General features: G+C 39.1%; 1 protein-coding gene across 1 annotated transcript in view; it reads left to right on the top strand.

The window, feature by feature from the left end:
• The window catches only part of AsnRS (asparagine--tRNA ligase), a 384,567-nt gene that overhangs the window by 212,699 nt on the left and 155,421 nt on the right, over positions 1-16,447 (top strand). The window contains exon 10 of the mRNA XM_090368498.1: positions 13,105-13,260. Coding sequence (XP_090224624.1) covers positions 13,105-13,260 — 156 coding nt within the window. The remainder of the gene's footprint in view (positions 1-13,104; positions 13,261-16,447) is intronic.

Below are 16,447 nucleotides of genomic sequence, written 5' to 3'. Positions count from 1 at the left end.
GCTCAACCCATTCAAGGCCTTATACACCTCAATCAGATCACCGTGCAGGTGCCTAGTCTCCAGCCACTGCAATTTGCAGAACTTAAGCCTCTCTTGGTAAGAGGATCCTTTCATTCCCCTCACCAATCTTGTTGCCCTTCTCTGTACACGCTTAATTAAATCTACATCCTTCCTAAAATGAGGCCATAATGTATGCCATACTCAAGGTGTGGCCTGACCATTGCCTTATACAGAGAGACAATCACCTCCTTTTCCCTTCTAGCAAAATTCCTATATATCATTGACTAAACCCCAAAACCTGCCCTGGCAGCCTGTTGCATTGCTCAGAAAACTTCATATCTGACTGCACAATTACTCCCAGGTCTTTTTCATTTTCTACCACCTTAAGTAGTACCGCACAGTTGGTACGTTTCTCTGGGGTTACTTCTACCCATATGCAGTACTTTGCATTTGTCAAGGTTAAACTTCAGTTGCCACTTCTTAGCCCATATGCCCAAATTATCTAGATCCTGTTGCAGTAGCACACTGTCATTACTGTCATTAACAACCCTGCCAACCTTTGTATCATCTGCAAACTTCGACAATAAGCCTGATATACCTTCATCAATATCATTGATAAATATACAAAACAACAGTGGACCTAACATCGAACCCTGTTGGACTCCACTAATAACATTAGTCCAAGAAGAGCAGCACCCATTGATTACCACCCTCTGTCTTCTCCCACTCAACCATCCTTTTATCCATTGTAGCAACTTACCCTTAATGCAATTCTGCTCCAATTTGTACAATTGTCTTCCATGCGCAACAGTGTCAAAAGCTTTCCTGAAATCCAAATATATGATATCAAAATTATTTTTTGCATCCAGTTCCTTTGTAACCACATCATAATATCCTATCAAATTTGTCAGACAAGACTTTCCCTTAACAAACCCATGCTGTGTCTGAATTATTGCTGCAGTCTTGTCTAGATGATCCTGCAATGCATCTTTAACCAGTAACTCCATTATTTTACCCGGAACAGAAGTTAAACTAACTGGCCTGTAATTACTCGTGTCACCCTTCGATCCCCCTTTGTGAATTGGGGATACATTTGCACATCTCCAGTCCGTGGGAACCTCCCCTGAGTCCATGACGCTCTCATGGCTAAGGGTTTGTTTAGTTGCTTTGCCGCCTCCTTTAATATAACTGGATAGATCATATCCACCCCATGTGCTTTTCTTATGTTTAACTTGAACAATTTCTCCTCCACTTTGCTTTCAGTTATTACAAAATCATTAAGTATCCTGCTACAATTTGATAACCTTCTGCCATTTTCAAACCTTAATAATTCCTCATGTGTGAATGTAGATGTAGGATCATCAACAGTCGAACCATCGATGTCAAGTGCACCAATCAGATTCATCCCCTTCCTTTTGGTAGATATAAGCTAGTCTGTAATCAAGTCACAGAGTAGGTTAGGCAAGCTAAGACAGATTACAAGAAATCTTTGGCAAAGGATGCAAAGAATTCTTTACTTGTATAAACTCTAGAAGGAAGGAGCTGAATGAGGTTGGTCCACTTGTTATCAGTGGTTCAACTGTTTATGATCCTCCCCAAATAGCTGACAAACTGAATGACTATTTTGCATCTACATTCATGCACGGGGATTCTGTAGGGAAGTGGGGACAGAAGCTGATTAAACTGTAACAGGGAGCTTAATGATTTTGTTATAACTGAGAGCAAAGTGGAGGAGAAATTGTTAAGGTTATATGTAAGAAAAACATCTGGGGTGGATGGATCTATCCAGTTACATTAAAGGAGGTTGCAAAAGAAGTAAACAAACTCTTAGCCATAATTGTTGAACACTTCATTGGACTCAGAGGAGGTCCCCATTGACTGAAAATGTGCAAATGTGTCCCCCAATTCACAAGGGGGGGTGAAAGGGTGACACAAGTAATTACAGACCTGTTAGTTTAACTTCTGTTCCAGGGAAAATAATGGAGTAACTGGTTAAAGAAGCATTGCAGGATCATGTAGACAAGACTACAACAATAATTCAGACACAGCATGGGGTTAAGGGGAAGTCTTGTTTGACCAATTTGATTACATACTATGATGTGATTATACAGGAACTGGATGCAAAAAATTACATGTGCTTAGAACACTCTTTAGTCTCAACTTAAAACATACTAGTCTCGAGTACACATATCTAAATCTTCCTTGCTTAATGAACTTATCTTTGTGATGAAGTACATATATCTATATCTTATGAACTTTCTCCTTCCCTTTATGCTAAACAATATCAAATCAACTATCAACTAATTTAAAACATTCCTTAGAGTCCTTTCCTTCAAATCAAGCTTAAAACTATTATCTGGTATTTACATAACAGCTTAGGGGATCACTCGTTACGCAACCTTTTTCTCAGCTCAGGGGCGGCCATCATCATCAATATAGGGCATCATCAGACTCCTACTGGAATTAGTCATCGGCTAAAGAACTGCCGCTCATCTACAGGAATTCTCCTTCGTTCAAGAACTCTCTTTTCTCCATAAATGGGTTTCTCTGGCCCGCTTTGGGCGTCTGATCAGCTCGAAGATACTGGGGTGCATAATAAAATTATCAAGACTCTCCTTACTGCTTTATCGAGAAGCCAGACTGTATAACTCTTCCTTATCTTTCTATACCGAGACTTTTCGATCCTTATCACTTAGCTCCAGCATATGTGTTTCCATCTTTCATGGGGCATCTCCTTCCTATTTCTACATTGTGGCTGACCTCTCCCAGAACTTGCCTAACGAATGGTCTTTGCAACAAACTGCTTCAATTCCCACTACCACATTCCAGCGATTCACAAGAACTCCCACCTTCTTCAAAACTTCCTACAATTCCAGAAAACTCTAAAACTCTCTCGCTGCAAAAAACTCCCTTAAATTAATTTCTCTGTCCGCTACTTTCCAGCCGCACATCACTCAGGCCCACCCACAGGAACGCTCAAAAACTTCCAAAAACTCCCAAACTGTCAAAAACTGGAACTGTCCTCCTGTTGCATCCCCTTTTGTTTCAGCCACCCCCCTTCTCTTCTGATCCAATCGTAGTTCGTTCTTCGTCATCCCTTTATTCTCATTCGCTCTCTCCCACTTCCGTCGTTTTCTTGCTCCTTCCCTTTCCTGGGGAAACATCTGACTTCTTGAAATTTCTAGAAGCCTCAATGAACTTCCGTACGTCTAGAAATTTCTAGATATTTCCTTGTGATCATTCCGATGCACTTACCCCCATTAGTCCACTCTGTTTTTTCTCCACCGCCCCTTGATATCAGTAAGTGCTCAAGGAGTCAGTTTGGTTTATCCAGCGGCTAGCCATTTCCACACGGTGTATGCCGCATCCAGGGTCCACTCCACCCTCTTAGTCTTTAAAATTCTTCCTCTCCACAAGGGGGAGTCGGTTCCCTTGTTCTTTTCTTCCAAAGAGCTGCCCACTTTCTGTTTATAGCGACTTGAACTGCCCTTACAGTGCTCCCATTGTACTTTTGAGCCCTGTCCAGCTACCCCCCATTGTTACACTAATCCTCCCCTACTTAACTGTACGGTACAGAGCGATCGCAACCTAACCTGAAAATCATCCTATGTAAATAATATTATTTAACATATACATATATTTTCTTGTTATGTTATAATATTTATTTCCCTAGGATAAGTGTAAGAATTGGGTTCTTACAGTAGCACAGATTTGATACAATACTCTGGGGTTACTGCTTTCCCTATGTAATGCTTTAAATTGTCAGTGTTAAACTTCATTTGCCACCTCTCAGCCCATCTGCTCAACTTTTCTAGATACTGTTGCAGCATTGTACTGTCATTAGTGTCCTTAACAACCCTGCCAACCTTTGTATCATCTGCAAACTTGGACATTAAGCTTGTATACCATCATCAATATCATTTATAAATATAGAAAATAACAATGGACCCAACACTGAACCCTTAGGGACTCCACTAATAACATTAGTCCACGATGAGCAGTGCCCGTTGATTACCACTGTCTTCTCCCACTCAACTATCCCATTATCCATAGCAGCAATTTGCCTCCAGTGCCACACAGCTCCAATTTGTTCATCAGTCTTCCATGTGCAGCAGTATCAGCAGCCTTCCTAAGATCCAAATATATGATATCAAAGTTATTCCCTGCATCCAGTTCTTTTGTGACCACATCATAGTATCCAATCAAATTGGTCAGGCAAGACTTTCCCTTAACAAAACCATGCTGTGTCCGAGCTATAATTGAAGTTTTGTCTAGATGATCTGCAGTGCTCCTTTAACCAGTGACTCCATTAATTTTCCTGGAACAGAAGTTAAACTCACAGGTCTATAATTACTTGTGTCACCCTTTGATCCTCCTTTATGAATTAATGTCACATTTGCACATATCCAGTCCATGGGTACCTCCCCTGAATCCAAAGAAGCTCTCATAATTATGGCTCAGAGTTTGCTTGCTTACTTTGTTGCCTCCTTTAATATAACTGGATAGATCCCATCCACCCTAGGTGCCTTTTTATGTTTATCTTCAACAATTTCTCCTCTATTTTCCTCTCAGTTATTACAAAATCATCTAGTTCACTGCAAGAATTTAATTCACCTCTGACATTCCCATTCCTGAATAACTCCTCATGTTTGAATGTAGATGCAAAATACTCATTTAGTTTGTTAGCCACCTGAGCAGGATCATCAACAGTTGAACCATCAATATCCAGTGGACCAATGTGATTCATCCCTTTCCTTCTAGAGTTTACGTTGGTAAAGAACTCTTTGCTGTTTTTCTTTGCATCCTTTGCCAAAGATTTCTCATAATCTGCCTTTGCCTGCCTAATATCCTCTGTGATTTGGTTGCAGACCAGCTTTTATCTATCATAGGCTTCCATTTCACCCATTAATTTAAATGTAACCCATGCATTTTTCTTCTCTGCCATATGTTTCATTAGTTCATCTGACATCCATTTAGGCCTAAACCTTGAACAATATTTCTTAGTTGGTATGTAATGCCTAGTAGCTTCTAAGATAAATTCTTTGAATGCTTCCCATTTTGAATTTTCTGTTGGTAACATCATCGGTTGGTCCCACTGTATAGAATTTAAATACTGTCTCAGACCATCGTAGTCGCCTTTACGAAAGCAAAAACCCTTCCCTTTATCCCTGATGGTAGTTACCTCTTTGAGTAAATCCCACTTCAGCACACTGTGATCACTGCCGCCTAGTGGTTCCTTTATCTGCAGATTTTTAATGCATGAAGAATCACTACTGATAATCAGATCAAGAGTATTACTCCCAAACATGCTGATGTAGAAAACAATCATTCAATAAATCCACAAAAGCCTTGCTAGTGTGAGAGTGAGTGACCAACCCACAAATTCCAGTCAGTATCTGGGAAATTAAAATCCCCCATTATAAGACTCTCTGATTTACTGGCCCACTCTTTCCTTGTACAATTTCTTATTATACTCATCAGAGTCATTAGGCCTATAGCACACTCCTGCTCTCAATTTTGATCTCCCAATGCTTATGTCACACCAAACTGACTTGACACTGCACTGTCCAGAGATGTCGACTGGCTTCACTTCCTTGGATTTTGTGTTTCTTAACTAATAGCATAACCCCTCCTCCCTTCCTATCCTGTCTATCCTTTCTATACACATTGTACTCCCCAAATTCCAGTTCTACATTCCTTATATCTGTGTGACACCACATCTCTGATATCCCAACAATATATGCCTTTGATGTTTTGAGCAATACCTCAAATTCATCAAATTTATTTCCCAAACTCCTAGCTTTTACACTATCTAGTTTTACTTTATACCTTACGCTAGTGGTTTTCGACCGGGGTGCCGCAACAACATTCCAGGGGTGCCACATAATTTGGGCTTAAGTTACTTAAATTTATTATTATTTTTTAATTTATATGTCTATTTCATTATATAAAGGTGTACAGTAATTTTTCATTTTGTGGTGGTCTCTAATTGATGTTTACTTAGTACTTCTATATAAAGACTAAAATTATATAATTTGTATTTTGAAATATAATTTTTATAATTATATATATATGTATATACAAGGATATATATACAGAGAGAGAGAATTGGATATAACAGTCAGAAAATTGAGTAGGGGTGCTGCAAAATAGAATAAATTACTTAGGGGTGCCGTTATTAAAAAAAAGGTTTAAAACCACTGCCTTATGCTATCAGTTTGAGATGTATATATATATATATATATATACATAGATATATGTTTTTTTTTTTTTTTTTGTTAGTTGTTGCTGCATTGGCTTCTGTGGCCATAATGCACCTCCTAAGGTTTTTGCACTACTCTGATTCACGCCCCCGAGGCGGGATTCAAACCAGTGACATTTGGGTTGCCAGGCAGGCACTTTACCCACCCGGTTAGCCCGGTCGACTATACAAAGGGTACTAACGTTAATGTTGACTTCAAAGTAACGATAAAATGGCAAAAACGATTTTCATTAAGCAGAGCGCTATTCTCTCACTGACAGAAAAACCAAAACTGTCTGTCAACTCACCACAGTTTCTTCTATCAGGGGCACATATTCACTAAGGGGGGGGATGGTCTAAAAACACATAATTTCCAGATAAATCCAGGAGACTTGTTCACATATGTCTACATAGGGCAAATGCAATACAAAGGGTACTAGGAAAGTTTTGCAATATGACGCAACAATGAATCGCAGGAAGCTGCATGTTGAGACATGTTCGTACATGCATAGTAGCCGCCGCGCCAAGTCGATGGGCTCAGTTATTCATTAGTAGTGAGAGTGTAAAGTGCTTGTTGCCGACCGGGCTAGCCGAGTGGGTAAAGTACCTGCCCGGCAGGCGCCTCCGTAGCCAGGTGGGAAGGAGCAGCAGTGCATAGCACACGCTTCTTGATTAGACCGGGGTTCGAGCCCGTCACCACCAAATACGGAGGATGCGGAAAGGTCCTTCAGGGAATGACCACCGCATATCCCGGAGCAATATGGCCTTAGTTGCTAATGCTCCTAAAAACCAAATAACAACATAACCTGCCCGGCAACCCCAAGGTCGCGGGTTCGATTCCCGCCTCGGGCTTGGATCAAAGTACTGCAAAAACCTTGGGAGGTGCAATATGGCCACAGAAGCCGATGCGCCAACAACTACCAAATCAAAAAAAAAAAATAATAATAAAAAAAAAAAAGTGCTTGCAATGGCATCGTGGTCACGAAATGAGATAAGGACAGTTTTGCGGTATAATTTTGTGCGTGGTTTAACCATAGACCAGTGCTTAGAAGAAATGACTCTTGCACTAGATGATGATTGTCCACATCGTACAACGATATTCAGGTGGTATAGAGAATTCCAAAGGGGAAATTTCACTCTGGAGGATTCTGAGAAGCCGGGAAGGCCACGAACGCCAGTTACGGAGGAAAACGTTACTGCTGTGAGGAAAATGCTTGACGAAAACAGACGAGTGACCTACCAACAGATAGAGGATACTTTGGGCCTAAATGCACCAGCAATTCGTTCGATTCTGCAAGATCATTTGCACGTGAAGAAACTTTGTTCTCTCTGGGTGCCGCATCAACTGACTGAAGAGCAGATGACACGACGTGTGACTTTGTGCCAGGAGATGTTAAAAAAGTTTGATAAGGGACAATCTCGGTATGTGAACAATATCGTGACAGGTGACGAGACTTGGCTGTACTATTACGATCTGCCGACCAAGGCTCAAAACAAAGTTTGGGTCTTTGATGATGACGACACACCCGTAATTGTCAGAAAATCCCGATCTGTAAAGAAGAAAATGATAGCTGTATTTTTCAAATCGAGTGGAATTGTGGAACGTGTCGTTTTGGACACGCAGAAGACAGTCACAGCTAAGTGGTATACTGAACAATGCCTGCCTAAAGTCATTGGATCTATGAAGAACCTGCGGCCAAAGTCAAGAATGGACACCTGGTACCTCCATCACGAAAATGCTCCAGTTCACCGCGCCAAAGCCTGCACCGAATATTTGACCACGACAGGACTGAAACTTCTCGAGCACCCTCCCTAAGTCCAGACCTTGCTCCCTGCGACTTTGCACTGTTCCCGCATGTGAAAATGAAGCTAAAAGGGAGGTGGTTTTCCAGTGATGAGGACCTTCTACGGGCTTGGGACAACGAGTGTGATTTACTCCCTAGTGAAACTTGGCAGAACTGGTTTAAAGATTGGTTTCGGAGGATGGAGAGGTGTATTGAATGTAGAGGAAATTACTTTGAAAAAATTAAATAAACAAAGCTGTATTGCAAAACTTTCCTAGTACCCTTTGTATATATGTTATGGTATTTCTAATCGACTACAATATGCCGCCTAGTTAACAATATTGGCGCCAACTACAGGAGTCGTAACTTCCAAAAATCGTTGGTTAAATTGAAAATAAGAACTCAACAAAGTTCTTATATTTAATAAGAAACAAAGTTCGCTACTAAAACTTATTTAATTTCTCTGTAAAACACAATGTACTATGTTAATTAACAAAGAATGCGGTAAAAATTAAAAATGCTTCTCCCTTTACAGCAGCTAAAAATCCACCAAGTGTTCCCCCCTCTGCTACCAGAGTGCCCTCTCTATATAAGTCCTTGAATGGATTGAACAGTCTCAATGCTGATGGGATTCTTCCTATTGCTCAGATTACAAACCTGAGGGGGCATAAATTCAAATTGAATAAGGACAGTTGTAGAATAGATGTTTGAAAATTTGTCTCTAGCCAGCAGGTGGTTGATTGATGGAACAAACTTCCATCTGTCGTTGTGGAAGTTGATAGTTTAAATAAATTCAAGGAAGAACTGGACAAACTTTTAGAGCAAATTTATTTATTTCGTATGATGTGATCAATACACGAAGGAACCAGTTTTTTTTTTTTTTCCCTTCATGTATCGTGGCCGGGATATCCAACCAACCGGATGGTTCGGCACCATCGTGATATCCAGCCCGAGGCAGGAATCGAACCCGTGACCTTTGGAATGCCAGGCAGGCACTTTACTTACCCGATAGCCCGGTCGGCTTTAGAACAAATGATTGTGTGAAATGGGATTTTTTTTTTTTTTTTTTTCATGCTAATGCTGTATAAGCTTGCTTTCTTGCATCATATGCCTCTACTAATGGTAATGTGGATTTAGTAGAGACTGATCTATTGAGTCTATATGAAAATGGATCCTAAGTATTGGCGTAGTATAGTAGTAGTAGTGGCATGTGATGCAAGAAAGCAAATTTATGAGCTTATGCAGCATCAGCCAAAAAAAAAAAAAAAAAAAAAAATCATACCATTCCCTCCAAATGCCTGTCCAGTTCCTACTTAAATTTATTCAACCTATTAACTTCCACAATGACAGATGGAAGTTTGTTCCAGCAATTAACCACCTGCTGGCTAAAGGCAAATTTCCGCACATCTATACTACATCTGTCCTTTCTTAATTTGAATTTATGCCCCCTTAGGTTCGTAATCTAAACAAGTGGAAGGATCCCATCAGAATTCAGCGTGCTGAACCCATTCAAGGCCTTATACACCTCAATCAGATCACCGCGCAGGTGCCTAGTCTCCAGCCACTGCAATTTGCAGAACTTAAGCCTCTCTTGATAAGAGGATCCCTTCATTCCCCTCACCAATCTTGTTGCCCTTCTCTGTACACGCTCAACATCCTTCCTAAAATGAGGCCTCCAGACCTGTATGCAGTACTCAAGACATGGCCTGACCATTGCGGCGACTCCGTAGCCAGGTGGGAAGGAGCAGCAGTGCATAGCACACGCTTCTTGATTAGACCGGGGTTCAAGCCCGTCACCACCAAATACGGAGGATGCGGAAAGGTCAGGGAAATGACCACCGCATATCCCGGAGCAATATGGCCTTAGTTGCTAATGCTCCTAAAAACCAAATAACAAACCTGACCATTGCCTTATACAGAGGGATAATCACCTCCTTTTCCGTGCTAGCAAAATTCCTATATATCATTGACAAAACCCCGTGACCTGCCCTGGCAGCCTGTCCGCATTGCTCATTAAACTTCATATCTGCCTGCACAATTATTCCCAGGTCTTTTTCATTTTCTACCACCTTAAGTGTAGTACCACACAGTTGGTACATTTCTCTGGGGTTACTTCTACCCATATGCAGTACTTTGCATTTGTCAAGGTTAAACTTCAGTTGCCACTTCTTAGCCCATCTGCCCAAATTATCTAGATCCTGTTGCAGTAGCACACTGCATTACTGTCATTAACAACCTGCCAACCTTTGTATCATCTGCAAACTTCGACATTAAGTCTGATATACCTTCATCAATATCATTGATAAATATACAAAACAACAGTGGACCCAACACCGAACCCTGTGGAACTCCACTAATAACATTAGTCCAAGAAGAGCAGCACCCATTGATTACCACCCTCTGTCTTCTCCCACTCAACCATCCTTTTATCCATTGTAGCAACTTACCCTTAATGCCATTCTGCTCCAATTTGTACAATTGTCTTCCATGCGCAACAGTGTCAAAAGCTTTCCTGAAATCCAAATATATGATATCAAAATTATTTTTTGCATCCAGTTCCTTTGTAACCACATCATAATATCCTATCAGATTTGTCAGACAAGACTTTCCCTTAACAAACCCATGCTGTGTCTGAATTATTGCTGCAGTCTTGTCTAGATGATCCTGCAATGCATCTTTAACCAGCGACTCCATTATTTTACCCGGAACAGAAGTTAAACTAACTGGTCTGTAATTACTCGTGTCACCCTTCGATCCCCCTTTGTGAATTGGGGATACATTTGCACATCTCCAGTCCGTGGGAACTTCCCCTGAGTCCAAGGATGCTCTCATAATTATGGCTAAGGGTTTGCTTAGTTGCTTTGCCACCTCCTTTAATATAACTGGATAGATCCCATCCACCCCAGGCACTTTTCTTACATTTAACTTCAACAGTTTCTCTTCCACTTTGCTCTCAGTTATTATAAAATCATTAAGTATCCTGCTACAATTTGATAACCTTCTACCATTTTCAAACCTTAATAATTCCTCATGTGTGAATGTAGATGCAAAATACTCATTCAGTTTGTTTGCTATCTGAGCAGGATCATCAACAGTCGAACCATCGATGTCAAGTGGACCAATCAGATTCATCCCCTTCCTTTTAGAGTTTATATAAGTAAAGAAATCCTTGCTGTTTTTCTTAGCATCTTTTGCCAAGGATTTCTCGTAATCTGCCTTCGCCTGCTGAACCTCCTTTGTGACCTGTTTTGTTTTTTCATTAAAAGGCATGTGACATTGCATGGAGGTTCAGTATTCTTTGAGACAGCTGTATACATTAGGACTAAAATGAAACCCACCATTAACCACAATTTCCTAAAGTAAGCAAGCATCAAGAAGATCTAAAGTGAAATTCGATGGACAACTAGTGCAAACAAACACAAGATTCCTTGTATTTATATTTAACCCAGTGTTAACCATCTTTGGACACATCAAACAATAAATTACACTTATGAAAACTCAACTGATCACAAGAACTCTGTGATAACTTGCAGAGAAGATAGATGCACAATATAACTAAAGTTATATTGCACACCTAGCATGCATGGTAAATTATGGAATTCATTATATGTTTCAGCAGACTCTGGTTTGAGTAAATCATGTGCTGGAACTCCATATTCTAGCTTTTCCTTTTGCTGGCTAAACTCCTTTCATCACAATGCAATTCATATCGCCTGCATATTGAATCAAATGAAGATGTGTCCATCATATAACAGAGCTAATGTACTCTGCCTATAAGTAGTTTTTACACGATCACACATTGTTAACAATTGTTTTTTTACAATGATGGGTAGCCATGTACCAAGCACATTCAAGTGAAAACAGTCTCTAGGCATATATGGCTCTTTGGGTCATTAATGGTGGTCTGTCTATCATGGGATGAATGGTTACATTACCTCTATCTTCTTTTGGCATATGTTGTTCATTAAAATGATCTCTGTGCATCACACATTTCACCCTGTACTCCAATATACAGATGGCTCAGTCTGAAACAGTCAATTTAGGAGTTGTAGAATACTCCCAGATAAAACTTGAGTACAACATCTACAACAAGAATACCAGCAATATTTCAGGAAATAAAACTCATTTAAGATCTTTTTGAAACTTAAAAAGTTGCATTTAGTCCAGGTGGTTAAAACCATATGACAAACACAAGCAATAAAAGTTTTGCTTTGAACATGAACAGGAAATGGTAGAGGATGGAATGGCAGCATAGCTTATTTGCAATATTGATGGCATTTTTCACTTCAGTGGAAAAGGCAACTGCCTGACATTTTAGTGTAGGAAACTGAAAATCCTTGTGAATTTGTTTTAACAGCTTTTAATGGTGGCCCTTAAAAATAAATGTGTTTTGTGCCATTTCATATTAGGAGATTATTGGCACATCTTTTCGTGGAAACGACAAACAGTAGGAACATTTACTGGCATCAATTACTAGCTTATGCCTCTGCTTCATAAAAATTCCACTAATTCTATCTTTCAGTAAGATTGAGTGCCTCTTTAATTTCAAGTGGACATCCAAGTATCTCATGTCCACTTGACATTGTATTTGGATGGGATGAGGTATTAAAGATGATGATATCTGATCCTCCTGACCCCATTTCTTCCCTTCATATCTCCTGACCATCTGACTGTCATCATTGTCAGTAGACATTCCTGAGATGAATTGCGCAATCGGTAAACATCAGTTACTAAACATAATGCAAAAGGTATGGGGGAAAAATGGGCTTTTGTATTGATATCTGCTTTAGCTACTTATGAGACTCATTTCGGGGGCCTTTAAGGGTCCTTAGAAAACTTGCGGAGATCCTCTGCAAGTTTCCTAAGGTCCTTAAAAGTTTAATAAAAAATTACAATGTCTGTATTCCAACAATATTAAATACTAATTTTCATTTCTCTGATTGGGTTTAATTGTTTGCCTTTATGATTTGCTCTGTAAATAATATTTAGTTTTTTAAATATTTTATTACTTTCTGCTTTGGAAGCACTTTGAGTGATTTCATTATCAATTCTTTAATTTCTCTACTTATGTGTCTACAGCTTTCCAAAATCATGAGTGTCCGCTCAGTTGTGGTACATTGCTTTCGTGAACACTACTTTAGTAAGGGTTATCAAGAAGTAACACCTCCCACCCTTGTTCAAGCCCAAGTAGAGGGTGGATCAACTCTGTTTAAATTGGATTATTTTGGTGAGCAGGTATGGTGAAACAACCTTATTTCGATAGCACTTCATAATTAATCTTTATGTTAATATAGTATATTATATACAAGAAGTAGCTGTTATGGTTAAATATTTTGTATGTATATTTATTTAATCATTTGGGAGAAAGGTCAAACACAGTTGCCAAATGTGTTAATTCAGATGACTAATCACTTGTATGGGTTGGATCTGTCTAACCCACTAACAAACGTATGGTAGAAATGAAACAAAAAAAAAATTACAATGAAACAGTTTTTTAACATTCATGGTAATGTAATGACAATTACATAAACAAAGAGAAAAAAAAATTCTTGCATGTTATTTTGAATATTGTTCAAAAAAAAAAAAAAAAAAAGCTTTAGAAAAGTTAGTCTTCAAATTTAAGGTCTTTACTCTCAACCCCAGCATTGTCATCCTGTGCATTTTATAGATACTATTAAAGCATTGTGTCACACACAGGTATTTTTTATATTGCTGCTGCTGCCATTAAAATAGGACAGTTAAAAAACAAAATGTATAATTTAAAAATCAGAAATTACAAGCAATGTCTCTCACTCAAATTTATTTATGTAGTATCAACAAAGTAAGTACTAGTATATATACTGTGAACAAAAAGTTCACTGACATCTAAGCGAAATAGAAGCAAGAAGTATGAAAGAGAGGAGAGGAGGGTACCATATTAATGAGCAACAAAAATGTAAATGTGTGGGCCCTCTCAGATTCCACCTAAAAATGAACAAATGTAAGTACAAGAGAGAAACAATCAGAATTTCTTAATTAAAAAAAAAAAAAAAAAAGCTTTAAATTATATAGAATATGATTGAATTTTTTTTAAAATCATAATTAATAAAAGCCTTATTCAACAACAAAATAATAACTTACACTGATCAAAAACAGAGAATTGAGTATGACAGCTATGTGGTTTGACTTCCAGAGAGTTAAAGCATTATTTACATTTATTAGACTGCATTGTAAAACTTTGGTGAGTAATGTTTTATACAAACAGCTTGAATGTTTTATGCATTGAAAGAATTTGAATCTAAAATTGTAGATAGATTGTCCACATTTGGAAATTTATATTGTACATAGAACAGTTTAAAGCGCCGACCGGGCTAGCCGAGTGGGTAAAGTACCTGCACGGCAACCCAAAGGTCGCGGGTTCGATTCCCGCCTCGGGCTTGGATCAAAGTACTGCAAAAACCTTGGGAGGTGCAATATGGCCACAGAAGCCGATGCGCCAACAACTACCAAAAAAAAAAAAAAAAAAAAAAAAAAAGCAGCCTCACAAATTGTTTCCAAGATGTTGAAGCCATTCTTTATCAATTTTAGAAGATGCAGGTCTTCTCCTGCAGCAACAATCTTAACTTGAACTATTATGTTATAAATAACAGAGCTCCATATTTGACTAAATATAAACTGAAAAGTAGGTGTTTGGACTTAGTAGAATGAAAATCGCTTGCTAAGAATTTGGTTTGATTCTGTTCGCCCCAGCTGAAAATTTTTTAGATGTGGAGGAAGCAATATTTGTAATGTGCTTATACCAATAGAGATTAGAAGTCAGGGTAATCCCCAAAAAAGATATATGAGCAAAAGAATCCTTTTTGCGAGATATAAGATAAGATATATAAGACAAGAGTTGTAGAAGGATTGAAATCAACTAAGTTGTCTTTGCCCCAATGGAGAATTACCTGGAGATCGGCATTTAAGGAATTGATAGCAGATTTTCGAAAAGTTGAAGCTGATTGAGCAGGACAAGGTTTCTCAAAATGGAAAGTGGAATACAATGTGCTATCATCGGCAAAACTATGGATAGGATTTCCAGTCAATGGAAGAAGGTCATTAATATACAAGAGGAAAAGAGTGGGGAGAAAACTGAACCTTGGGGAACACCTGCATTAGTGGAAAAGTTACAAGACAGAGAGAGAGAGCCATCTACCATCACCTTCAGTGAGCGATCAGAGAGAAAACTGGATAACCAGTTACAAAAAACAGTTGTCAAACCATAAGATGGAAGCTTGTCTAGAAGACCTTTATGGCATACACAGTCATACAGACTTTGAGATGTCAAGAGCAACTGCTTGTGTTTTACTGAACTTTTCCATTGAATTTGTCCATAAATGGGTAACATAAACCAGAATATCACCAGTGGATAGACACTGACGGAATCCATACTGGCAATCATTGATCAGACGGAAGGTTTCTAGGTAGTTTAAGAGTTGGCAGTTAATTGATTTCTCCATTACTTTAGAAAGAGTAATGGAGAAATCAATTATCTTAATTGCAATGGGACGATAATTGGATGGGAGGGATTTGTCACTCTTTTTAGGAACTGGCTGGATATGATCAAATTTCCAAGCAGAAGAAAAAATACCTTTGGAATAAGTAAGTGAAAAAAGGCAGCAAAGAACAGGAGTAATTCAGGAGCACAAGTTTTGAGAACAAGTGGAGAAATGCCATCGGGACCTGGAGCTTTCTTAGCATCAAGATTCATCAAAATCCTTCTGACATACTTTTGACGGAAGACCACAGGAGGCATTGAATGAAGCATGTTGGGAATGATGGGAGGTGTTCTACCAAGATCATTAATACATGAGTTGGAAGAAAAATGGGATGCTAGCGGGTCAGCTTTATCCTTGGCTGAAGTGACAACAGAACCATCTGGTTTGGACAGAGGTGGGAGCAGAGATGGGCAAAAGTTGCGGTCAATAGCTTTGGCAAGACACCAGAATGCTGGGCTACCATTAGGGCAAGAAGCAAGTTTTCTACTCTTAGCTGTTATTTTGGAGCATTAGCAACTGAGGCCATATTTCTCCGGGGATATGCGGTGGTCATTCCCTGACCTTAACGCATCCTCCGTATTTGGTGGTCATGGGCTCGAACTCCCGTCTAATCAAGAAGCGTGTACTATGCACTGCTGCTCCTGCTCACCTGGCTACAGAGACACCTCTACTCTTAGCCTGTTCAAACTCTAGTTTGGACTGATTAATAACTGCTTTACAATTGTTGCGAGCTTTGGTATAGGCAGAAAATAAAACTGAACAATTAGAAACAAGCCAAATACGATATGTAACGTTCTTATCTTGAACAGCCTTAGCACATTTATTGGAAAACCAAGGTTTAGATAAAGGACGACATTTTAAAGTGGAGTGTTGTATAAAGGATTCCATTCCTGCAAGAATAATTT

The sequence above is a fragment of the Mastigoproctus giganteus genome, chromosome 2, assembly GCF_048544385.1.
Source record: "Mastigoproctus giganteus isolate SK-2022 chromosome 2, ASM4854438v1, whole genome shotgun sequence".
Classification (NCBI taxonomy): Eukaryota; Metazoa; Arthropoda; class Arachnida; order Uropygi; family Thelyphonidae; genus Mastigoproctus; species Mastigoproctus giganteus.
The sequence above is the reverse complement of the archived record's forward strand: the minus strand, read 5'-3'. Positions and strand labels throughout refer to the sequence as shown.